Source organism: Onychostoma macrolepis, chromosome 02, assembly GCF_012432095.1.
Source record: "Onychostoma macrolepis isolate SWU-2019 chromosome 02, ASM1243209v1, whole genome shotgun sequence".
NCBI lineage: Eukaryota > Metazoa > Chordata > Actinopteri > Cypriniformes > Cyprinidae > Onychostoma > Onychostoma macrolepis.
In genome coordinates, this window is record NC_081156.1 from 4,300,903 (window position 1) to 4,326,868 (window position 25,966).

A 25,966-nucleotide genomic window follows, 5' to 3' on the forward strand; every position below is an offset into this window, starting at 1 on the left:
AGATTTGCTGGTGCGCAAAACAAGTAGGCTTACTTGCTATTACTGTGGCAGCCAACAACAGCACAGCTGAACCATAGGCACAGTTTTATATTTAGTTACACTGAAAAAGTTTTAACATGGATTTCTATGGAGAACAGAACACGATAGCATCCAAATGGAAGTATACTGTATATACGATGAATTCTTTAATTTAATTCATTAACTCATTACCATAACTGGACTATTATTATTGTTTTTATTTATTTTATTTTTTTGTGAAGGTTGTTTCATGAGACCCCTTCAAGTTCTGCAGATTTCTTGGTTTTCCAGCATCTTTTGCAAATCTGAACTTTTTCCAGCAGTGACTGTATATATTTGAGATCCATCTTTTCACACTGATGACAGCTGAGGGACTCATATGCAACTATTACATACGCAAAAGGTTCAAACATTCACTGACTCTCAAGAAGGACACACACTACACTAAGATCTGGGGGGTGAAAAATTTTATAATTTGAAGATCTGGGTAAATTGTACTTATTTTGTCTTCTTGGAAACATTCTGATGCAAAATAAGAAAAATGTACAAATCTTCATCCTGCTCAAAAGTATTCAAATAATATATATTATAAATAATGACATAATCTTTTATTTTATGTGGTGAAGGGGAGTTGTATGGCCCAGTTGTTTCGGCTGATGTGTATTGTTGGGATGCTTCTTGAACGTTCTGTTCCAGATCACACCACAGCATTTAAATCAAATTGAGCTCAGAACTTTGGCCATTCTAATTTACGCAATTTGAGAATTCTGTTGTTGATTTACTTCTGTGTTTTGGATTGTGGTCATACCGCATGAGTTTTAGATCATGTCCTGACAATCTGCTGTACAACTTAAAATTCATTGGTCCCTCAATGACTGTAGCAGTCCTCCCTCAGGCATCAGATCAGCTCCACATCCCTCTCCAGACATATGCTTCACAGTTGGGGATGAGGTTTTAGTGTTGGTATGCTCTGTTTTTAACAAAACATCCCACTGTGTATATTTAGTAAACAGATAAACTTTGTCTCACTTGCCCACAGAACATTGCTCCAGTAGTGCTCGCAACATCCAGGTGGTCCCTAGCAAACTTAAAATTCAAAACGCTGTTCTTTTGGAGTGCGGTGAATGTTATGATCAGTAGATGGTGTATTTCTGATGGTCTGTTATACTTTTTTTCAAGGTTCATTTTTTTAAATAAATATCATGAAATTAATTCATAAATATCATAGGTGTTTGGGGAGTCGCACTACATATTTCAAAACCTGAACTTTTGGTTTACCAAGCTTGTTCCAGTTTTGCCTGTGTTCTTAGTCAAACATTTTACAATAAGCCGTTTTTTTTTCTCCCAAAGAAATAATAATGAAAGATTATGGCAAACTACTTAAAGGGATAGTTCACACAAAAATGAAAATTCTGTCATTAAAGGGTAACTAAACCCTAAATCAACTTTTTTTGAGTTAATGATCTGTAAGACTGTCTTTATTAGTGCTGTGCATTGATTCGAGTAAATGTTTTGACATTTGGTTATAAAGTGTTTTAATTCTACAATATATGGTGTAAAAACGTCTGAGTGCTGCCCTCTTCAGGTTGAACGGTGGCTAATGCAGTTGAATTTTCCTATTGGACGTTGCATACCCCTGTGACTTATGATGGCACTTCCTAACCATGCCCCTGCACGAGCTCACCACGCCCTTGGCATAGGCTCAGCCCCTGGTATAAAAACATATTGTTCTGTCAAAACCACTGTAGCGAGTCAGGAGTTGGAATTGCGAGTATTGAAAACGATCAGGATAGCGTATATTAGCATCTAGTTGGCATAGCCATTTATATAGTTGTTTAGATTATTTCGTGTAGCCTAGTTAGTTAATTAGCATACAGTTGTTAGTGTAGTATTGTTAGAAGCATAGTTAGTAGCATAGTATTGTATCAGTTAGGATAGCATTAAGTTAGCTCAGCCCCGCCCTCGGTTCATCCCCTCTGTCTCCGCTGGGCTCTGCCCACTTTTCCAGCATTTTTCAAATATTGCCAGTGGGTGGAGTTAGGCTCTAACCAGGGGTTTAGTTAGCCTTTAATTAATCACCCTCATGTCGTTCCAAACCCATAAAACCTTCATTCAACTTGGTTCATCTTCAGAGGTGGTTCAACCTTAATTTTATGAAAGAATACTTTTTGTGTGCAAAGAAAACAAAAATAATGACTTCATTTACTGTAACAATTTCTTCTCTTCCATGTCAGCCTTCAATACACTTACACGAGAATACCACAGTGCATATATGTGGTGCTGCTGATGGAGGAGCCGGCATTCTGATGTAGAACCTGGATGTGCTGCATCTTGTTTACAAGCAGAGGAATGCACATGTATCCGCTGTGGTACTGTCGTGAATGCGCGTCAAAGACTGATACAGAAGAGAAGATACTGTTGAATAAATTCATTATTTTTGTTTTCTTTATTCACAAAAACTATTCTCAAAGCTTCATAACATGGACTATTTTAACAATGTCCTTACTACCTTTCTGGGCCTTGAATATGTGGCGTTGCTGTCTATGCAGGGTCAGAAAGCTCTCGGATTTCATTAAGAATATCTTAATTTGTAGTCCGGAGATTAAAAAAGGTCTTACGGGTTTGGAACGACATGAAGGTGAGTAATTAATGACAGAATTTTCATATTTGGGTGAAATATCCCTGTAATGTTTTCTTTTGGTTAAGAACGATTGGGTTCAAGGAGCATTTTTTTTTGGGTAACACTTTATTTTGATGGTCCCCAAACATAAATAAACTATAAATAACTTTAGTAAGTCTACTGATACTCTACTAATACTTTAATGAGAATTCGTTAAAGGGGTCATCGGATGCAAAATTCACTTTTACATGTTGTTTGAAAATAAATGTGTGTTGGCAGTTTGTGTACACATCTACCCTATAATGATAAAAATCCACCCAGTGCTTTTTTTAAATTTTTTAATCCCCAGTAAAAATAATAACTTTCTCAGATCAGGCTTTTCTGTTATAGACATTTCATTAAAACCCTAAAGAATCTTATCAACATGTGGAAAATGGGCATCCGATGACCCCTTTAACATGTAGTTGCAAAGGTACTTATATTAACCAGAATGTTTGATGAGCTCATCAAAATTAAGTTTTTAAAAATAAATAGTTCAGCCATGAAACTCTAGATGGCGCAAGCTGACAGGTTGTTAACGTAACTGATAATATTCAAAGAGTTAAACGACTTGGCACAAGCTGATTGGTTCATGCTGGACATGCAGCCAATGAGCTTAATGCCTTGCATTTATATGGCTGGGTAGTATCCACTGAAATTCCTGCAGCGGGCTTTCAGAGTTCTCTGAAGCCCAACAGCTAGATAAGTAAACGGTCTTCACTCTGATTTCAGTGCAATTTTGCATTTGTCAGTTTTCATTCTTGAATTAGAAAACATACAAGTTGTAAAACTTTGTGCAGGGTATTCGCATTAGGAGTAATTACTAGGCATGTGTGTTCAGCCCAAGACCGGTTGCCCATGGAAGCTAAGCAGGGCTGAGCCTGGTCAGTACCTGGATGGGAGACCTCCTGGGAAAACTAGGTTGCTCTTGGAAGAGGTGTTAGTGAGGCCAGCAGGGGGTGCTCACCCTGCAGTCTGTGTGGGTCCTAACACCCAGTATAGTGATGGGGACACTATACTGTAAAAAAGCACCGTCTTTCGGATGAGACGTCCTGACTCTCTGTGGTCATTAAAAATCCCATGACACTCATCTTAAAGTGTAGGGGTGCACCCCGGTGTCCTGGCCAAATTCCCTCCACTGGCCCTTGTCAATCATGGCTTCCCAATAATCCCCATCCACTTGATTGGCTCTATGACACTCTCTCCTCTCCACCTGTAGCTGGTGTGGTGAGCGCACTGGCACCGTTGTTCTGTGGCTGCCGTCGCATCATCCAAGTGGATGCTGCACACTGGTGGTGGTTGAGGAGAGACCCCCCACATGATTGTATAGCGCTTTGGGTGTATTGCAATACACAATAAAGCGCTATATAAATGCCTCATTCATTCATATAACAGCAGCAGCAGCAAGCAGTTTTCCTTGTCATGTAACTCATGTGAGAATACAATGTCAAGCGTCGCAGATTTTAGAACAGTAAAGTGAATTGGGGATTACCATATTTGCCCGAAATCGCAATGCTTTTAATATCTTCTGTGGGCATTCATTTCTACATTAACCACGAACGGATCACTTCAGATGCACACCTCACTAGTGAGGTCGGTTGCAGTTGGCGTTTCACATTGTTCACAGTTTAAGCAAGGTGAACCCGTATAACCGTCTTCATAAACGTCATGCTGCCATCAGCCTTACCCATTTAACCATAACAACTTATGAGCAACAGAAATTAGCAGTATCATAGAATTCAGATCGCGATGTTAGCGAATTGTTAATAGCAGTATCAGTACCGTTTCTAGGCATAGGCGAGCTAGGCGGTCGCCTAGGGCGCCACCAGCTGAAGGGGCGCCAATGAGCGCACGTACTGGTACTACATTTTAGCAGGGTTGTGATAAAGAGTGGCACGGTCACCCTGAAATATGACTGCCGCCCCCACTGGATCCCCAACATCATTGGGCCAGAGTACTGTCAATCTGACCAGAGCACTCTGAATTGCTGCCTGATTGTTGCATGCTTGCATTTGGAGCGCTCATCAACGCCATTAAATCAATGGGCTCTGTCAGTGCTTTGGCAAGGTAACGTTTTTTTTTTTTTGCCATGCAATAAAGCTCAAAGGCCAATTTAAAATATTGGTACAGTAAATAAAGTGCACAAAATCAGTATTTTGTTTAGGCAGTATTTGTGGCAGTTGATTAATCGTGTTGCGAGATTTGTCCAAAAGGTGTGCGTTTTTTGCGCCAATGCATTGTTAAAGGATCAGCGTGTCATGTAATATTCCCATATAAACTTTAACAGCCAATTAAAAAAAATAAAATCCGCTAATTCACGAGATCAATAAATCCTTTATTAAACTGCTTTGTCGAGTTTAATACATCCTTATTGAGGTGTCGAAATGCTGATCAATTCATTCAATTCTAACACAGCACTTAATGAGAGAAGCGTCACACACACATAGAGGGCAGAGCGTCACGTTATTTAAAGGGGAAGTTCACGCGTTAATGAGTAGCAAAGGATTAAGTAGCTGTATTGATTACTTTTATGCCACTGATCAGGCTTTTATATGTAGTTTGGGGCAACAAAGGGTTTTATAGGTTTGACTGAAATAATAATGCAATAACTGACACTTTAAATCAATGTTTCAAGTAACAACAACAAAACAATTGAACAAAAAACAGATAAAGACAAAAAGTAGGCATTGATGGTATATAAACATGTATCCAAATGTAATAAAATTAATTTATGTGTGATTTATGTGTAAATTATGTGCAATGTCTTAGCTACTAGGGATTTTTACATAGGGCTATACAGCCATCTAGTGGCAACACAATGATATTACAGATAATAAATTGTGCAAAATGTTTATCTTAAGTCAATTTACAAATAAAGCATTCAGATTTGTGGAACTCAATCTCCACAAATTAGTATCGTTACTATGACAACCAATTTGAATGTAACAAGAAACTGGTGTCTGAAAATAATATATATATATATATATATATATATAAAAATTTATATATATATATATATATATATATATATTTATATAATTTGGGGGCAATAGGGATTTCGCCTAGGGCGTCAAATTGGCTAGAAACGGCCCTGAGCAGTATGCACAGCAAATCAAGTCAAATTATTACTGTTGTTTATAGCAGCAGCATAAAGTCTGGTTGCATGAAATTTCAGTGACAGTACATGGGGTAAGTAACTCTTTAAAATTGAAATACGCTTTTATTACTTCATTTATTTAACAGGGTGTACAGCGATTTTGTGAACTCTTTAAAGTGAAATAGGCATTATTCGTTTGCATTTCATTCTTTAATAAAGATGCTCATATTAATTCTAAGTACTTTGTGCAGCTGTAGCAGCAGTATGCATAGCTATTCAGATCGCAATTTTTAGCGAATTTAATAGCAGCAGAATGGCATAGCAAATTCAGATGCAATGTTAGAAATAAATATTATCAGCAGTCTGCATAGCAACCAATGAGCATTTGCTAATATAGCAGGGGCAGCAGAAAGTACTTTTAGTTGCATGAAATTTCAGTGATTATGCATGGACGGGCTACAGCAATTCTAGTACTTTTATGGAGTGTAGCAGTAATATCCATAGAATTTCAGATTGCGTTATTAGCGAAATATTAATAGCAGTATGCGTAGCAAATCAAATCAAGCGTTTAGTTGAAGCAGCAGTAGGTAGACCGTGGTTCACATTTACATGTATTAATTTTGCAGAGGCTTTCACACAAAGCGACTTACAATTGCTGAAGTTTCAGTGACACAAATGGATGGTATGTGAACTCTTCAAGCGAATAGGCATCATTCGCGTTTCGTTATTTAAAAGGGGCTAATAGCAATTCTAAGTACCTTGTGCAGCTGTAGCAGCAGTATCCATAGTTATTCAGATTGCACATAACGAATTTAATAGCAGCAGCATGCATAGCAAATTTCTACAGAAATTTCTTGCTGCAGCGGCAGCAGAAAGTACTTCAGTTGCTTGAAATTTCAGTGGTAACGCATGGGGTAAGTAACTCTTTAAAGTGACATAGGCATTTTATTTCTTTGCTTATTTAAGGCATACAGTAGATTTTATGAACTCTTCAAAGTGAAATAGGTATTATTTGATTCCATTTGCTTGCTAATAAAGACACTTATAGCATTTCTAAGTACAGTCGTGCAGCTGTAGTAGCAGTATGCATAGCTATTCAGATCGCTAGTTTAGTGAATTTATATAGCAGCAGCACGCATAGCAATTCAGACGCAATGTTAGAAATATTAGCGGCAGTCTGCATGGCAATCCAATCATCATTGTTGCTAATATAGCATCGGCAGCAGAAAGTACATTTACTTGCATGAAATTCACTGAAAAGATAACGTTTGGATGGTAGCGAACTTTAGGAGATTTAGGCATTTTATTACTTTGCTATTCAATTCAACAGGGTTTATGGAAATCTTCAAAGCAAAATCAGCATTAATTGGTTGTGTTTTGTTATTTAATAAAGGGGCAGTAGCAATTCTAAGTACTTTCGTGCAGCAGTATGCATAGCTATTCAGATCGCATTGTTAGCAAATTGTATAGCTTGCATAGAAAATTCAGATGCAAGGTTAGAAATAATATTAGCAGCAGCATGCATAGCATGCATAGCAAGTCATATTATTATTGTTGCTGTATAGCAGAAAGCACTTTAGTTGCATGAAAATTTAGTGATAACTCATGGAGGGTTAATTAACTCTTTTAAGTGCAACAGGCATTTATTACTTCGCTTATTAAACAGGGCTTACAGCAGGTTTCGCACAGCAGCAGTAGTTTATGCTTCGCAAATTCTGATTAAATATTACAACCGCAACAGCTCGCACAGTAAATTCCTACTACAACATTGTGAATATCATTGACGGCAACAGCATTTATTTCAACACAGTATTGCAATGTTAGTGAATATTATCAATAGCAGCAGTAGCAGAAGTTTTGTTGCATTGGCCGTATCGCACTGTATACATTGCGGACAGCTTTACCGATCGTAACAGGTTTATTGACTCCCGCTGGCGTCTGGAGTAGACACCGTGTTAGAGTAAAGTAGGCATTCGCCTAGCTACTTATATGCCTAATTAATGGAGCTCTCAGCAGTCAGTCTCTGTGTGGTAGTAGCAGCTTGCATAGGCATTCAGTCATCGAGATTTCTCAGCAGCAGCATGCACAGCATTACTACGTAGCAATTTTAATTTGGACACAATAATATAAAAGCAGACAACTGCATTTAAATATAGTCACTGTAGTGTCTTGCTCAAGACCTTTCTGGAACGAGCCATGCATTTAGCAATGATGTGTTCATAATGCAAACATTTATTGTTCTCAATATGCAATATAAATATTTTAAATTATCAAAATAAATGAGCAGCTGCTTTGAGGCAGAATTAGTCCTGGGCATATGACACCACAACTACAGGGAGTACAGTGATTCTTTCTTTTGCTAAATATTTTGTTAGCTATTAATAAGTCAAAGGTAAGTATTTCCATTGCAGTAACTTTAGAAAAAAACCCAAAAAACTTTAATGACAAATTTAAAACTACTTGCTCAGGCCGCTGAGCCCGAGTCAGGTGGTTGCTGGGGGTACTTAATCTATCAGCCTACAGTGTGATTCCGTTTGTTAATGACACACACAGTGCGCGTTTCTACCTAGGTAAGTTTGAGCTATTGGCTCAGACACACATAGTTATTTAGGTCATTAGTTAAATAAACCTAAGGGTACATCACCCAGGTTCAACATTGTTAAGCCCCTAGTTAATTTATCTGGGCTCCATTAGCCCAGAAACACATTTAACTCAGGTCACTAGTTTAAGCTATCTGGTCAACCGATCAGGTACACACAGCCATAGTTCACTAGCGTTAAGCCATTCGGCAAAGCTGGCCCAGGCTCACATAGATAGCAAACACACGGTCTCACGGCTCTCCGGAGCAGCAGCAGTACATATGTCTTGGCAATAGATCTGCTTGTTCTGGGGGGTTTTATCTTTTATATCCCTTCTGCCTATAGGGATGATTTAAGCGTATTATTATTATATAGCAGCAGCATACATAATCAATTGCTTTGTTTTTTTCTCCCAGCTCTGTTGGGGAGAGACTTTTCCGAGAGTTGTCATGACTGAAATGTTTTTAAAGAGACTTTAAGAGACTAATTTTATACAAAGTCACACAGACATAGTCAAGGGGATGACATACTGTAAATGTGTCCCAAACACACCAGCACGTGAATCACACCAGCCAAGTTCAGTGAGCAACCCTTGTTCGGGCACAACAAACAATGATGGGCCATGTTTCTGGCAGATTTACTACATACCTTTTAGAGAACTGGTACATTAGTGCAAGCTGTCTTCTGATACCCACTAGCATGGCAGCCAATCGGGCTTCCATCCACTGAAAGGTCTGCTGGCTCACCTGAAGAACATGACATACATCATCACCCTCTTATTAAGGTTTTACACAACTATGATGTACCAAAAACAGAAAAGTTTAATTCACAGATGACAAATAATCCCACTTCACATGGATCAACAAAAACTACTAAAATGCTGTATTATGTATGCCAGGCCAGTAGTTGGTGATGTCACTTTGTAAAGAGGCTTGTGCATGCCCATAGACCAAACATGTAATGCGCATGATGCCACTGTTTTTACAAATTCACATTTTTGTAGTTTACACAGAGATGATAATAATATTTCTTTCAAAGACATGGCATGTTTTCAGAAGTTTGCGTTTTCTGGCCCATAAATGAATGCATAAAAAGTTTTCAGTTTTTAGTTGAAAATGGTGTCACGTAAACATCACCCCCATAACTGCAGGAAAACAAATTAATGCATCTTTCTTGCCATGTCCATTGCAAAGATGGCAACATGCAATGTGGTCAGCGACGGTGCCCTCAGGTGAGGATCGTGAAGTATTGCAGGCAAAAGCTCAGTCAGCTCTCTGGTCCACAGCTGCACTCCTTGCTGCCACGCGGTGTCCAAACGCACCCCTGTCACATCGTGGTACGCTCCAGCTAGAGTGGCCAGGGGTTCTGGAAGAAATTAAAACTTCAATAACACTAATACACACTGACAGGCATTTCCAAGTGAAAGGTTCTGACATGAAACCACAGTTGTGCTGGTGCATAATTGTGACTGGTTTACAGATGCTTATGCAGTGATGCCACTATAACGCTGTCAAGATCAATTACTGATAACGTAATCTCACATTGCCAGAAAATTACTTAAGCGTGCCCTGGGTTTTATAAAATAAAGGTGTGTTTCCTGTCATTCACCCAGTGCAGCTCAAAGAAAACTGTGCATGTGATTGTAAATAAAATCAGTGGGAACCTGAATAAATGATTAGTGACAAACAAAACTTGACAGAGCAAACTCACTCCTGAGTTCTTGTTGGACCTGTTGAGATATGAGATTTAGGACATGAAGCGTATGCGGAAGGCTGTGTGTGAGCGTGTGTCGGAGCGGGCCAGTGGTCCACGCTTTCCACAGCGCTCCTGCTCTCTGCAGCAGCAGAGTCTCGGCTCGCTGGGTCAGAGACAGCGGCCCCTCACTCAACTCCAACAGGAACATACTGTCCCCTGCCTAGAAGACAGATAGCATCAGTGTAAGTAATGATACATGATTAACATGATATTTGATAGTTTCCTTTTTGTAGATGGAAATATTTCCTAAGTCTAAACAATTGGTCACACTCAAATGAATTTATGTTTGAAACATTCAGATTGAACAGTATACTTTCTTCCTTTTCGAACGGTCTCAAACAGTGCATTGACCACTTACAGGGTAAACTCCTGTTTACTCTGAACACTGAAGCCTGATTTGTTCACGTTCATGTAGCTGCATGAACAAATGGCGCATCAACTTGCCAAAAGGGGAGGAGCCAACTGCTACATAAATCGGCTCTGAGCGCCATTACACCTGCTCGCCATAGAAAAGCCACAGCAGCGGAAGAACGCCTCCAACAAGCACTTACTATGCGGCAATCCGGCAACAACAGGAGGAAATTCCTGAGCAAATTTCTCACATTTCCAGCAATGTTGTTGCAAATGTCATGCTGTGAGTGTGACTCCCCTGCAATATTGGTTCGAAGCCAATGTACCATCCCATGCTTGGTGTCTGGGGCGTTTTCACCTCAGGGTCACCCACCATTGCATCAGAGCCCCTTGGAAAATCTCTTGCCTGTTTCAGTCAGGAATCCCATTGGGACTGACCTCCAGAAGGAAGCATCTCACTACAGATGCCTCCAACTCGGGTTGGGGAGCACTGTACAAGGGCAGACCAGCGTTCGGCTCCTGGGCAGACTTGGAATGATGCTTGTACATCAACTGCCTCGAGACTGGAATCTTTTCTAGCCCTAAAAACCTTCCTAAGGGGCACCACGTCTTGGTCCACTCAGACATGATGACGTTGGAAGCTTTTATAAATCACCAAGGAGGTCTCAGGTCACTCCCCCTCTACAGGATGACTCGACACCTCCTTTTATGGGCACAGGGTAAACTACTCTCACTGAGAGCAGTTCACGTGCTGGACAGACTGAATCTAGGAGCGTACAGCTCCCCGTGAGTGTGACTAAAACCATTTTGCAGGCTTGAGCCAGGTCTACAGGATGCATCTACACCCTTAAATGGTCAGTCTTTTCTGACTGGTGTGTAGCACGAAATGTGGATTCATCTTTTTGTGACGTGTCATCCGTGTTAACCTTCTTGCAAGAGTTGCAGGATAGGGGGCGCACCCCTTCCACCCTCAAAGTATACATGGCAGCCGCAGCGAATCATACTCTAGTGGCTGGCCAGTCATTCAGTCAGCAAGAACGACCTTGTCATTACATTTTTGAGTGGAGCTTGGAGATTGAATCTGCCTAGTCCTTGTACTGTACTGACCTGGGACTTATCTATAATCCTCAAGGCCTTACGGAGGCATTCCATTTGAGACACTCCATTTGGCCGATTTGTGGCCCCTGTCGTTTAAGATTGCTCTCCTTTTAGCTTTAGCATTGGTCAAGCGAGTGGTTGCACTGTCAATTAGTGGTTGCACCTGCATGCACTGTCAATTAGTGCTCCACATCTTGAGTTTGGATCTAAGGACTGTAGAGACGTCCTCAAGCCAAGACATGGTCAAGACAACTGGCTTGAGCACTAAACTGTTCTCCACTCCGTTCAGAGCACAAGTCATTACTCTTCTGGCTCTTCCCAATTCAGAGGATGAGCAGGGTCCCAATTCACTCTGCCCGGTCCAGGCTCTTAGAATGTATGTGGAGTTCTCTGGCCTATTTCGGCACTCAGAGCAGCTCTTTGTATGCTTCGGAAGTCGCTGCCAGTTATGAAGCAGAGGCTATCTTGCTGGATAGTGAACTCTATAGCCCTAGCTTATGCCTCAGTGGGCTTACAGTGTCCTATAGGAGGTCCTAACTAACCCTAACTCCACTTTTTCTAATTTTTAAAAAATGTCTAATGGTGATATTTCTGCAGACGCCGACTGGTTGTCGCCATCCACCTTCACTAGGTTTTAGAATTTGGACGTCTGTGCCCTCCAGGCATGGATTTTGTCCACTTAATTTACCTAATCTTCTCTACAAGTGGAGAAAGTTCTTATATGTAGTCTCCAGCCTAGTGGCTTGGGGCTCATATTAAAATGGCGCTCAGAGCCAACTTATATAGCAGCTGGCTCCTCAACTTTTGGTGGGTTGAAGCACCATTTGTCTGTGCAGCTACACAACCGTGAACAAATCAGGCTTCAGTATTCAAAGTAAACATGAGTTTATCCCTTATGTTAGGGAACCGAGTTTACGTTTGTAACAGGAGCGATTTGTAATTTATACAAAACTACAGTTTTATTTTAATATTGTTTTTTAGATGAGTTGGAGCAAATAGTCTGGCATATATGGAAACTCCTTCAATCCCTTTTGAAAAGCAACCCAGGATGCACCTTGGTTGAGAGATTTATTAAATACACACTACCTTCCAAAAGTTTGGGGTTAGTACGATTTCCTAATGGTTTTGAAATAAGTCTTTTATTCTCATCAAGACTGCATTTATTTGATCAAAAATACAGTAAAAATGTAACATTGTAAAATATTACAATTCAAAATGATGGTTTTCTGTTTTAATATATTTTCAAATATAATTTATTCCTGGAATGGCAAAGCTGAATTTTCAGCAGCCATTACTCAGTCTTCAGTGTTACCAAATATGTTACTAGAGTAAATATACTGATTTGGTGCTCAAGAAACATTTCTTATTATTATCAAAGTTGAAAACAATTGTACTGATTGATATTATTGTTCAAACCATGATACACTTTTATTCAGGATGAAATGAACATTCAAAAAACATCATTTAGAAATCTTTCATTACATTATACTTTACGGTCACTTTTACAGTCACTTTTTATAAATGTGCTGAATTAAATTGCTGAATAAAAGTTAATAAAAATAAATAAATAAATAAATAAATAATGACCCCAAACTTTTGAAAGGGTATGTATTTGATTCTAAAATGCTCATTACACTTTTTTTTCTATATGACTCTTACAAAGCACCCTTTCTGTGGAATACAAATATTTTAAAGAGTGCATCAACTGTCCATACAATAAAAGTCAGTAGTGTCCAGAACATTGAACCCCACAGATTTTCACTGTATGGATTAAAAAAACACTGTGACATTCTTCAAAATATCTTTTCTTTTTTGGTCCACAGAAGAAAGAAAGGCATACATGTTTTTTTTCTGCTGACCTAACCCTTTAACATGTCTAAATATGCAGCAGGACAGCTTGCGAGATTAAACAAACCTGTCTTCTGAATGTTAAGAGTAGATGCTGAAGTCTCTGAACTCTGTCCAACAGTTTACTCCTTATCCGGTACCCCAGCTGCTGGAGGCGTGCCTGTAAAGATACGGTATCAATCCAGACATGAAAAACAATGTTTTACAAGCTATCTGGCAGATTTATAGAATGAAAAAAAAAAATCATAACTCCTTGCTATCCTCACCTCCGTGGCCCACAGGCATTCACTGCATCCCTTAGCTTGAAAAAGCAGACTCTGATTGGCTGCTCCAACAGAAATAAGGGTAAGGGTCTCATTCTCAATGCCCTGACCGCCTCGCTGAGCCTCCAGGGTAAACCAGCGATGTCCCTCCAAACAGAACGCCGCTCTGATATCATCAGACGTTTCTGGCAAGTAGAAAGGCAAACAAATGTCATTCATAAAAAAAATTTAAATAAATAATCACTTGTACAGCAAAGTTATTAACCCTATAAAGTTGACATTTTAAATAATAGTCAAATAAAATCTTTATAAAAAAGTTTCACACTTCATACATCAGGCTTTTGTGTCTCATATAGGAGGATAAAGTGAGAATATGGCACTCATAAACAAAGGGGAAAAAACAAAACAATTACTTTTATGATCAAAGACTCAAAAGTTTTTGTTGGGTGGGGGTGAGGGGGCAAGGCATATAATCCAATGTGACACAATGGTGATTTAGAGATAAACAAATAAATGTTCTTTAAATGTTCCTGATGCATCATATTTGATACTCACATTTTAACATTATTATTATTTTTTTTTAAATGTCTAGACAATAAAGTAAACCGAAGTTGCTTCAATCCAGTAAATGCTCATCTTACAAACAATATAAAAGTTATTCTTAGATTTACTTCTTTAAAAAAATAAAAATAAATAAAAAGATTTCACAGCAAAAAGTCACATGTAACAACCTGTGTGTTTACAATTATACTAAAAGGCTTTTTCCTCGCTAAAAATGCATGAACTATAAATCGGATAACAGGCATGTAGTAGATTGTGTACAACAGCACAGTTGTAATCATGTTGATAATTTTAAGGCCCTAGAAATTTGTGTATCAAATATGATCCATTAGGTTTTTTAGGGTTAACTAGCAATCATCACCCATGTTGTATCCAGCAGCAACTCGAAGGCAGTGTTTTCCCAGCGCCCCCTGCAGCCATAGCATCTCACTGCGGTCTAGTTTTGCATGAACCTGGATTGCCACATTCCTGCCTGAAGACAGGGAACTGCAGGCCAATTCCACACTCCAGTTTCCTACCTGCCACTGTAAATCACACACATTTGTTTTTCTATCATGATGAGGAAATTCCATTGGCTTTTACGGTTTTATAGTAAGCTTATGATATTTTCTACACTCTAGAAATAACAACAACCTCCATGAAAAGTTACACTTTTTTTAATGTAATGATTTGGGTGATTTGGGCAGTGTGAGTACCTCTGTGATTAGTGAGTAGTTGGAGCGCTGACTGCTGCTGATGTTTCTGAGTGACAGTGTGAAGGTGTTGTGCTGAGGGTGTCCGGACACAGACACACGGGTGTGAGTGTGAAACAGCTCCTTGCCTGAGTTCACTCTGTGAGATCCAGACCAAATTAAAGCCTGCGAGGGGAAAAAATGTATCAATGTTACCACTGAACTAAATTAAGACTTCTTGTTTTGGCTACTAATATATTTGTAGAGACTACCCAAATTTTGGTTATTAGTTACTCAATTATTGGTGGCACATTTTTAATTTCTTGAAGTCTTAATAGATATTCTATTTAAAAGCGTGCACGCATTATTTTTTGGTGAACTTCCTTTAAGGAAATAGCATAATAATAAAAAAAAAAAACTATATACACTTGAGCGCATACGGTTACACTTTAGAATAGGGAACTCATATTAAAGCTTTCCCCCAATAAAAAGCTAAACTGCTGCTTATTAGTTAGGTATAGGGTTGGATTAAGGGATCTAAAATATGGTCATGCAAAATAAGGCATTAATATGTGCTTTATAAGAACAAATAAACGGTCAGTATGCTACTAATATGCATGCTAAAAAGCAACTATTTAATAGTGAGAATTGGTCCTTAAAGTGTTACTGTGTGTACTGAATACAACATTTTTGGGCACTTAATTGCATGTTATTGACAATTAAATGAACATGTATTAATTTAAATGTATATTAAATGCAATTAGTTGAACTGTTTGACCCACTTTAGTAAGAATTAAGTATATCTTTATTTGTAATTTTAGAAATACTTCTTAGAAATGTAGTTCAAGTGTACTGTTAATTGTACTGACAGTACACTTTACGGTACTGAAATTTGTATGATGAATTTAAATATATTTGTAATTACACATTTGTTATAATGAACTTGGTGTTTGTACACAGCAATACATAAAATAACCCAGTTAAAATTACAATCAAGTACATTACATGTGCTTTAGTATGTTAGTCAACAAATCAAAATAAGTGCACTTTTTAAAGCACAACAAACAATAATTAAAGCATTTAAAATGTACTTTAAAGTAAAAACTTTTAATTTGACATTATTACAAAGTGCAGTTTTTTAAAAGTGCCGTCTTTAATTACACATACATGTGGCCTCTTATTTCGTTAATATTACATTATCTACAAGTACAGTTTTTTTTAAATGCATACTTAAGATTTGGAGTACACTAGAAGTGCACATTCAGTACAATTCAACACACATTTTTTTCAACCAGGAAAAAATGTATTATTTACAGACATTTATGTCACTTACTTTAACTCTTTAAAAACGTTTTGTAATGATGTGGGAATACAGAGTAAAATAACACTGAATTTATATTTGGGTGAACTATCCTTCTACGGTTGATATGTGTGAATGTTAAGTTGTTATATGCACGTTTTAATGTAATTTAATGACAGCGAGTATGTGATCTCACAGGCTGTGGCGGACAAAGGCCGATCTGGACATGGTGTTCAAGACGGTCCCTCAGGTTGGTGTGAATCTGGGTCAGAAGAGTGTAAGATGGACAGGGAGACGGAGAAACGTTTTGGGCCCCCAGCTCCATGAGGAGCGTGTGCATTCCTTTTACTCCTCCCTAAACAGCAAACAATAAAGAGAAAGATCAGCTCAGATCCCAAGATACTAAATAAAGGCAGTACAACAAACAAGTTTTCAATTCCTTAAATAATCCACACCTGGTATTTCATGCTTTGTGTTATCCTCTTGTCCTTCCATTTGAGCTCTGTGTTTTGGGAGTAGGCCTTCCCCTCCTGAGCCACGGCAACACATCCCTCCATCTCCACTAGGGGGAGCAACGACTGTATCTGATACAATATACAGGTGCATTTCAATAACTTAGAATGTTGTGGAAAAGTTTATTTATTTCAGTAATTCAACTCAAATTGTGAAACTCGTGTATTAAATAAATTCAATGCACACAGACTGAAGTAGTTTAAGTATTTGGTTCTTTTAATTGTGATGATTTTGGCTCACATTTAACAAAAACCCACCAATTCACTATCTCAACAAATTAGAATAATTCATAAGACCAATAAGAAATTTTTTTTTTTTTGTGAATTGTTGGCCTTCTGGAAAATATGTTAATTTACTGTATATCTACTCAATACTTGGTAGGGGCTCCTTTTGCTTTAATTACTGCCTCAATTCGGCATGGCATGGAAATGATCAGTTTGTGGCACTGCTGAGGTGGTATGGTAGCCCCGGTTTCTTTGACAGTGGCCTTCAGCTCATCTGCATTTTTTTGGTCTCTTGTTTCTCATTTTCCTCTTGACAATACCCCATAGATTCTCTATGGGGTTCAGGTCTGGTGAGTCTGCTGGCCAGTCAAGCACACCAACACCATGGTCATTTAACCAACTTTTGGTGCTTTTGGCAGTGTGGGCAGGTGCCAAATCCTGCTGGAAAATGAAATCAGCATCTTTAAAAAGCTGGTCAGCAGAAGGAAGCATGAAGTGCTCCAAAATTTCTTGGTAAACGGGTGCAGTGACTTTGGTTTTCAAAAAACACAATGGACCAACACCAGCAGATAACATTGCACCCCAAATCATCACAGACTGTGGAAACTTAACACTGGACTTCAAGCAACTTGGGCTATGAGCTTCTCCACCCTTCCTCCAGGCTTTAGGACCTTGGTTTCCAAATGAAATACAAATCTTGCTCTCATCTGAAAAGAGGACTTTCTTCTCCTTAGCCCAGGTAAGACGCCTCTGACGTTGTCTGTGGTTCAGGAGTGGCTTAACAAGAGGAATACAACTGTAGCCAAATTCCTCGACACGTCTGTGTGTGGTGGCTCTTGATGCCTTGACCCCAGCCTCAGTCCATTCCTTGTGAAGTTCACCCAAATTCTTGAATCGATTTTGCTTGACAATCCTCATAAGGCTGCGGTTCTCTCGGTTGGTTGTGCATCTTTTTCTTCCGCACTTTTTCCTTCCACTCAACTTTCTGTTAACATGCTTGGATACAGCACTCTGTGAACAGCCAGCTTCTTTGGCAATGAATGTTTGTGGCTTACCCTCCTTGTGAAGGGTGTCAATGATTGTCTTCTGGACAACTGTCAGATCAGCAGTCTTCCCCATGATTGTGTAGCCTAGTGAACCAAACTGAGAGACCATTTTGAAGGCTCAGGAAACCTTTGCAGGTGTTTTGAGTTGATTAGCTGATTGGCATGTCACCATATTCTAATTAGTTGAGATAGTGAATTGGTAGGTTTTTGTTAAATGTGAGCCAAAATCATCACAATTAAAAGAACCAAAGACTTAAACTACTTCAGTCTGTGTGCAATGAATTTATTTAATACACGAGTTTCACAATTTGAGTTGAATTACTGAAATAAATCAACTTTTCCACGCCATTCTAATTTATTGAGATTATTGATAATGACTGTAATATGATAATGACAAATTTCAAAAGAAATTCAAAAATTAATGAAAATAAATTAAAATAATAATAATAAAATAAAAAACAGATGTTAAATATTGATCTGAGTTTGGAGTTTACATTATTTTACTATGTCAGGATAAAGAGACAGGAACGTAACTAAGACAGCTGTATGGAAAATTATAGTTTAATGGCCATCATATAAAAATATTTGATCACTGAAAGTTAATATTTACCAGTCAGGATTTATTTACCAAGTACTCCAGGGAGCCATGTAATTAAGACATTGCTGGTAATAATAGTGTTTGTAAAATAAAGGTGGTGTACCTGTCCTGGTGAGAGAAAGATACAGGCCTGCCCTCTGCTGGAGTCATCATGCCAGTGCTCACTCACTGTTACAGAAACATTTACAGGCTTTCCGTGCTCCCAAGAAAAACGGGCCTATAGACACACAACACTCCTTTTACATAGATTTTATAGATTAGATCTTAACAACTATTAGAAAGGAAGTGCAGCCTAAAGAAAGTGTGGCAAGTGTTTGAAAATCGACAGAATTGGACAGAATTAGTTGTGAGGAATGTATTAGAGATAAGATTTGTATGGAGAGAAAGTACTTGAAAAAAAGAAGAGCATTTGAGAGTACTGGGAATATGAGGAGGCCTTGAAAGCGTGGAGATTATTTGAGACTATAGAGAGTGTTTGGGAATGGCAGCTGTGCACCTGCTTGTTGTGGTTTTGTCCGCGGTCGGGTCCGTGGGACAGGGCATGTATGTGAAAGTGAGTCAATGTTGAGACAAAGAGTTGTTTCTGTTCTAATGAATCTGTTTGTCTGCTCACCAAAGTCCAAGAGCCTTGAACTCTGACCTGAAAACAAAACACAAGAGACTTATATCTGGAAGATGTCATAACAAATGACCAAACCACAAGAGTAACTCCTGAAACATCTGTCTGGCTTTACCTGATCATGGCGTCCAAACAGAATCCAGTCGACACTTAGATCAGCTAGTTTTCTTTGAGTGTCATTCTCTACCCTAAGATCCAAGCCCCAACCCTGAGCCTTTCCTATAATAAGAAAGATATGTCAGCATTTCAGAATACAGTGTTCATGATAATTAAACCGATGGCATTTGTGAACGGATCAGCAACTTCATCCCGATAGTAATGTGGCATATCCACCTGTTAGTTCTGGATAACTTTGTAAGTGTGGGACATCATCTGAGGAGTCGGTCTGTGTTAAATCCTGATTCTCCCATTGTGCTCGGTGTGTGAGAGTGTGTGACCCTCTCTTTCCATCATAGCGTGTCCTCACTGTCAGATTCCTGGGCAATAAGTGCAGCTAGTGGTACAGAAATAGCACATTTTTAAAAATGTAATGTAACAGCATGTAAAGTATCATACATGCTGGGATTCCTGATGAAACGGCAGGGGGTTCTTTCTTTTTTTTCTTTTTTATGAAAAGCTATTAAATGAAATAAACGTAAAAAAAAGAAAAGAAAAATAAAATAAAACATTTTATCATTAAAATACACTCTCACTAAAAAAGATTAAATATTATATTTGTTTACCTACATGTCACGTGACCATTAACTAACATCAGAGAACCATGAACATGTAAATGTGTTAATTATTAACTTGTTACCTTAAAATCTCAGGGGGTATTTCAAGTAAATATATTAGGTGAAAGAGGTTTAGCTGACAAAAAATATTTGAGGTGCTTGAATCCCTGCATTACATGTAAATAAGACATAATGGGAATTTGAATGTGTTTGTAATGTAATTGTAATATGTAATCGATAAAGTAACTGTAGTCTGATTGCGAGTATTTTAAATTGTAATAGTCTAATTAAAAGTGCTTCATTTTTGGAATTTGTTTATGGAATCTAAATGATCAGTTACTACCCAGCACCGCAAATTAGTAAAATTTCTGCTAAATTTTTGTGGTCAAAAAGGCCTACTGTTCATTGTTTATAGTGTAGTGAAAAAATATATTTGAGTGACCAACTTGAATCCGATGCAAAATCTGTGTGGGGAAATCTTTTGCACTCGTTTGAAATTTCAGACTGTGTGAATGCCTTTTAAAATGACTGGATTTCACTGAACATTGGTAAATGCGACCGTACCTTTAAAGAACATAATATTACAGATGACAGATAATTTCACTACCTGAGGTATTGAGTGATTGGACACCAGCACTTGTTTAAAGCCAGAGTTTGTACTGGAGATCTCTGCTTCAAAAGCCAATCCGCTCATGCCAACCAGAAGTTCTGCAGTACCTTTAACTGAAGAGTGTGCGTGGCTCAACTGTAATGGAACAACATGTAAGCCATTTTTACATACAACCCAAATTCCGGAAATGTTGGGGTGTTTTTTCAATTTGAATAAAATGAAAACTAAAAGACTTTCAAATCACATGAGCCATTATTTTATTCACAATAGAACATAGATAACATAAATAAATGGAGAAATTTTACACTTTTATCTAATAAATGAGCTCATTTCAAATTTGATGCCTGCTACAGGTCACAAAAAAGTTGGAACGGGGGCAACAAAGGGCTGAAAAAGCAAGAAATTTGGAAAAGATTCAGCTGGGAGAACATCTAGCAACTAATTAAGTTAATTGACATCAGGTCTGTAACATAAAAGGGATGTCTTAGAGAGGCAGAGTCTCTCAGAAGTAAAGATGGGCAGAGGCTCTCCAATCTGTGAGAGTGTGTAAAAAGATTGTGGAATACTTTAAAAACAACGTTCCTCAACGTTAAATTGCAAAGGCTTTGCAAATCTCATCATCTACAGTGCATAACATTTTGTTGACCTTTGTTGGATGCCCGTGGTCTTCGGGCCCTCAGACGACACTGCATCACTCATCGGCATGATTCTGTCATTGACATTAATAAATGGGCCCAGGAATACTTCCAGAAACCACTGTCGGTAAACACAATACTCTGTGCCATCTGCAGATGCCAACTGAAGCTCTATCATGCAGAAAGGAAGCCATATGTGAATATGGTCCAGAAGCGCCGTCGTGTCCTGTGGGCCAAGGCTCATTTAAAATTGACTGTTTCAAAGTGGAAAAGTGTTCTATGGTCAGATGAGTCCAAATTTGACATTCTTGTTGGAAATCACGGACGCCATGTCCTCCGGGTTAAAGAGTTATCAGCATTCAGTTCAAAAGCCAGCATCTCTGATGGTATGGGGGGGCATAAGTGCATACGGTATGGGCAGCTTGCATGTTTCAGAAGGCACTATGAACGCTGAAAGGTATATAAAGGTTTTAGAGCAACATATGCTCCCCTCCAGATGACGTGTATTTCAGCAGGACAATGCAAAACCAATACTGCAGCTATTACAACAGCATGGCTATAGTAGAAGAGTCCGGGTGCTGAATTGGCCTGCCGGCAGTCCAGATCTTTCACCTATAGAGAACATTTGGCGCATCATTAAACGAAAAATATGTCAAAGACGATAATGAACTCTTCAGCAGCTGGAAACCTATATCAGGCAAGAATGGGACCAAATTCCAACACAAAAATCATAACCTCGATGCCCAGACATCTTCAAACTGTTTTGAAAAGAAGAGGAGAAGCTACACCATGGTGTAGCATGCCCCCGATGCTACACCATGGTGTAACATACCCCCGACCTGTAGCAGGCATAAAATGTGAAATGAGCTCATTTTGTGCATAAAATTGTTCAATTTCTCAGTTTAAACATTTGTTATGTTATCTATGTTCTTTTGTGAATAAAATATTGGCTCATGTGATTTGAAAGTCTTTTAGTTTTTATTTTATTCAAATTTAAAAAACGTCCCAACATTTCCGGAATTCGGGTTGTAAAAAAGGTTTAAAAATGCAAAATAATCATTTTATTTCTAAGATGATTACTGGAAGCTACTTTGGGAAATAAACATGCACATAACGAGGTGATATTAGGTGAGATGACAAAAATCTAGCATACTTAAAGGTGCATTCAGTAGTTTTGTGCCTTTTTTTTTATTATATATATTTTATGTAAAAAAAAAAAAAGTATTTTGTGCAGAGTCATCTGATTGTGTCATACCTGTGATTTTGAGTGAAACTCAAACGGCAGGTATGGATGTAAATCAGATATGTTGTGGGAAATGTTCACCAGTAGTCCAGTGCTACAAAAGACATCAAAATTGGTTGGATAGTCTACAGATACATATACACTACAGTAAATAAAAGCATAGAATGAATTGCTGTAATTTAGTGATATCTCCAAAAGACTATTCTACCTGGAGGTATTGTGGTGACCTTGAAGATCAAATGAGAAAGCTGAACTCTGGGAGTTATAAAAACTGGCTCTGATTCCAACCTACACAAAAATCAGGATGGGTTCAGACGTCCCTCACCATATGATACAAACACAATCCAATGTTCACAATGATCACTGAACCATTCTTCAAAAGAAGGAAACGCTCTTGAACGTTCTCACCCACGTACCTTCAGTGAGTCTTCCTGGTCTTGCCCAGAGCAGGCGCCCAGCAGGTGGCCTGTGTCGATCCCCTCTGTGCAGTTCACCTGTAAAAACAAGCCTCCGTGCCTTCAGTTTGCTTTGCTCGTAGGAGAGGAGTGTGGAATCAGAGGCATTTCCCTTCATCAACATGGGAAATGACCCAGAGTGTAGAAGGGGTTTCTGGGGCATCCATATGGATACTAACGCATACTAAACCGATGCTTGCTTATTCTTCAACAAGTGATTATAACTCTGTGTTTAAGTGTGATTAAGGTAGGCGTCTCAGGTGTTTTCAAAACAATCACTGATCCATGTTCAACCTATTTGGAGGTTTCAAGACTAGCATATTCATTTATTCCACTGCAAAGTCTGCTTGTTCAGGAGCTGTCAAACTTTTTGACGCCAAGGACCCTTGTGATCTATGATGATCACCTTTCCTTCCATTTTTATAATATAAAATATTTTTATAAAAAACATTTTAAACAGTGTGAGAAATATTAAAGGGATAGTTAACCTAAAAATGAATATTCTGTCATAATTTTCTTACCCTCATGTTGTTCCAAACTTGCATGACTTTCTTTTTTTTGTGAAACTTACAATATTTAAAAAAAAAAAAAAGTTTTTTGGTTCATACAGTGGAAGTCAATGGTCACCAAAACTATTTGCTTAATAAATATTGTGTAGAATGCAAAAGAAGATATTTTGAAAAATGTCTCAGTGTTTTGGTCCATATCAATGATAACCAAGGGCCAGATTTACTAACAGCTTACCTTAGCGCCAGCACAAAACTGTCTTTTGGTGTCTATCTATCTTTGCTCTGTTTAGTAAATCTGGCCACAAATGTGTTCTTCCTCTTCTTCAGCATTCTTGAAAATATCTTCTTTCATGTTCCACAGAAGAATGAGGGTGAGTAAATTTTATGTTTAATGTATTAATACATTTAATAATGGTAATGCACCATTAGCGAGTATGAAAGAAGTTAAGCAGAATGAAAGACTATGATTGTCAAGTTTGCAAAAGGAAAAAAGTACCATAAAACCCCCATAAAGTAGTTCATGACTCATTATTCGCTGAAAATCTTGACTTTCGTCAGTTGAATCTGGTGATTTCATTAATACACAGCAACTTCTTTGTTTGCATATAGCTAAGAAATTCAGCCAGTTCAATTGCTTAGAAGAGGAACAAGGAGGAAAAAAAACTGCACAAATACTTCATTTGTCCTTGTGTCTCAGCTGGTGTCAATGAGATCTGAGAACTATGGGAGCCTTTCAGTGATTCACAATTACTGAATGACTGTGATTCTCTAACCTGAGATTGTCCAGTAGTTTGTGTGGTGTGGGGTGAACTCTGCTCCAGCGTGGCTGTCAGGCCACTGGCTCCTGCATGCAGCTCCAGTTGGGCACAGACACTGCTGTCACTCCAGTTCACATACACACCTGCGCTTCTGTTCAACGGAAGCCCTGCTCCAACAGACAGAGATAGAAACATACTGCACTCCACTACACAGCAATGGCAAGAGTCTGCTAATGCTGCTGAACATACCTGCAGAACGGAGCCAAGGGATAGAGTGAGACAGCTGGGCATGAAGACTTCTGCACCCGCAATGTGTTACATTACTGCTGATGTTTACACACAGTGACTCTTCCATAGCAACTAGACATAGTAAAGCACTAAGATCTTCTCCAGACTTCCTCTCATGCTGACGAGTCACTTCCAGTCCATATACAGCATCATCCACTACTACAGTCAGCTCTCCTGCACCACAAACACACAACAACATGAGAGCACCAAACACTAACATGTACATATCAGACAAACACATTCAATTAGATATTGTATTTGGGTTGTGAACTTACTGCGCCCATCATGGAATGAAATTAATAAATAAACTTGAATTCTACCCAAATTTTGGGCTTTGTCTCTGAAAGATACTGAACTTTCTAAAACGGAACTGTTTTCACTGAAAAGTGAATTTGCACACTGAGTAAATGCATCAGCAAATTGATCTTGGATTTACCTTCAGTTAGACCCTTTGACTGGGTTAGTACTCCAACCAGACTAGCTGAATTAGGTAAAGCAGCGAGATCTTGTATTGAATTGAAAATATCTGCTGAAAGAGATAGCTGCGATTCTTGATCATGCGGTAGAGTTCCACTTAAGTGAGCACTAAATGTTTCTTCTTTCTTTTTTACTGTACACTGCAAGAAAAGACTAGAGAGAGGAAAAAAGATGTCTGAAAATTATAGGTAATATAAACAAAGAAATGATGAGTTAACATGTCTTAAAATAAGACATAACTTCTGTTATCAGTTTACCTTTCTGAAGAAGTATTAGCAGCTAAATGAATCTGACCATCAGAAGTGACCCCTGGGAATAAGGTCTGATGAAAGCCAGCATGGACGCACACAGTATTAATGCCCTTTGCCATCTTGTTGTTTAGATTAAAGTGAAGTGTTACATTTTTTTCATTTGCCTTCAGATTGACAGAACTGCCAATGTTTCCAAGAGGAGATACTATTACTGCTGCATTAGCCTGGAATATCATGAAAAATAATAAAAACACTCAATATCAGCTCATACATCATTAACAACACTCAGAACTAAGAAATATGTAATTAATTACTCGCAAAATGTCACTTTTAAGGTATTTACATGGTAATTCTTGTCATCAATGGCTACTTTGCTTTCAGAATGATATTCGAACTCGCTGTTGTTCCTGTGACTTCTGAGCACCTCAATATCTAGGCTGACAGAGGTCGGGAAATCCGTCTGAAAAAAGACTCTTAATTTAATTCCACCTAAAAATTGTAAATGTACAACACATCAATGCTGTGAAGAATTTGATGCCCTTCATCTGAATTTGACTATCTGAATAATAAATACATGAGAGGGTCACTTTTATGTATTCATGTGTTTTGGTTGAAGATCCAATGATGTTCAGTGCAAATATATGCAAGAACACAGAAGATCAGATGGGAGCAAAAACTTTTTCACAGCAGTGTACTGTATATTGCCAAGGCAAACTGTATACAGGTATTTCACATGAAGGTAAACTAGAACAGAGTACAATCAACTGCTAAACACTTGCTAACTTGATTACAAAGATTAGAGGAAAGTAAAAGTAAAATAAAGTGTA

General features: G+C 38.4%; 1 protein-coding gene across 1 annotated transcript in view; it reads right to left on the minus strand.

Moving 5' to 3' along the window:
- The window catches only part of LOC131521757 (uncharacterized), a 71,585-nt gene that overhangs the window by 22,034 nt on the left and 23,585 nt on the right, over positions 1 to 25,966 (minus strand). The window contains exons 36-57 of the mRNA XM_058746792.1: positions 25,483 to 25,599; positions 25,146 to 25,363; positions 24,848 to 25,041; positions 24,373 to 24,585; positions 24,139 to 24,290; positions 22,818 to 22,895; positions 22,610 to 22,689; positions 22,414 to 22,495; positions 20,521 to 20,658; positions 19,534 to 19,693; positions 19,316 to 19,419; positions 19,195 to 19,221; positions 18,685 to 18,798; positions 16,656 to 16,784; positions 16,397 to 16,555; positions 14,925 to 15,086; positions 14,591 to 14,753; positions 13,672 to 13,853; positions 13,473 to 13,565; positions 10,064 to 10,268; positions 9,531 to 9,718; positions 9,002 to 9,099 (exon numbers count right to left, since the gene is read on the minus strand). Of these exons, the coding sequence (XP_058602775.1) occupies positions 9,002 to 9,099; positions 9,531 to 9,718; positions 10,064 to 10,268; positions 13,473 to 13,565; positions 13,672 to 13,853; positions 14,591 to 14,753; positions 14,925 to 15,086; positions 16,397 to 16,555; positions 16,656 to 16,784; positions 18,685 to 18,798; positions 19,195 to 19,221; positions 19,316 to 19,419; positions 19,534 to 19,693; positions 20,521 to 20,658; positions 22,414 to 22,495; positions 22,610 to 22,689; positions 22,818 to 22,895; positions 24,139 to 24,290; positions 24,373 to 24,585; positions 24,848 to 25,041; positions 25,146 to 25,363; positions 25,483 to 25,599 (3,056 nt within the window). The remainder of the gene's footprint in view (positions 1 to 9,001; positions 9,100 to 9,530; positions 9,719 to 10,063; positions 10,269 to 13,472; positions 13,566 to 13,671; positions 13,854 to 14,590; positions 14,754 to 14,924; positions 15,087 to 16,396; positions 16,556 to 16,655; positions 16,785 to 18,684; positions 18,799 to 19,194; positions 19,222 to 19,315; positions 19,420 to 19,533; positions 19,694 to 20,520; positions 20,659 to 22,413; positions 22,496 to 22,609; positions 22,690 to 22,817; positions 22,896 to 24,138; positions 24,291 to 24,372; positions 24,586 to 24,847; positions 25,042 to 25,145; positions 25,364 to 25,482; positions 25,600 to 25,966) is intronic.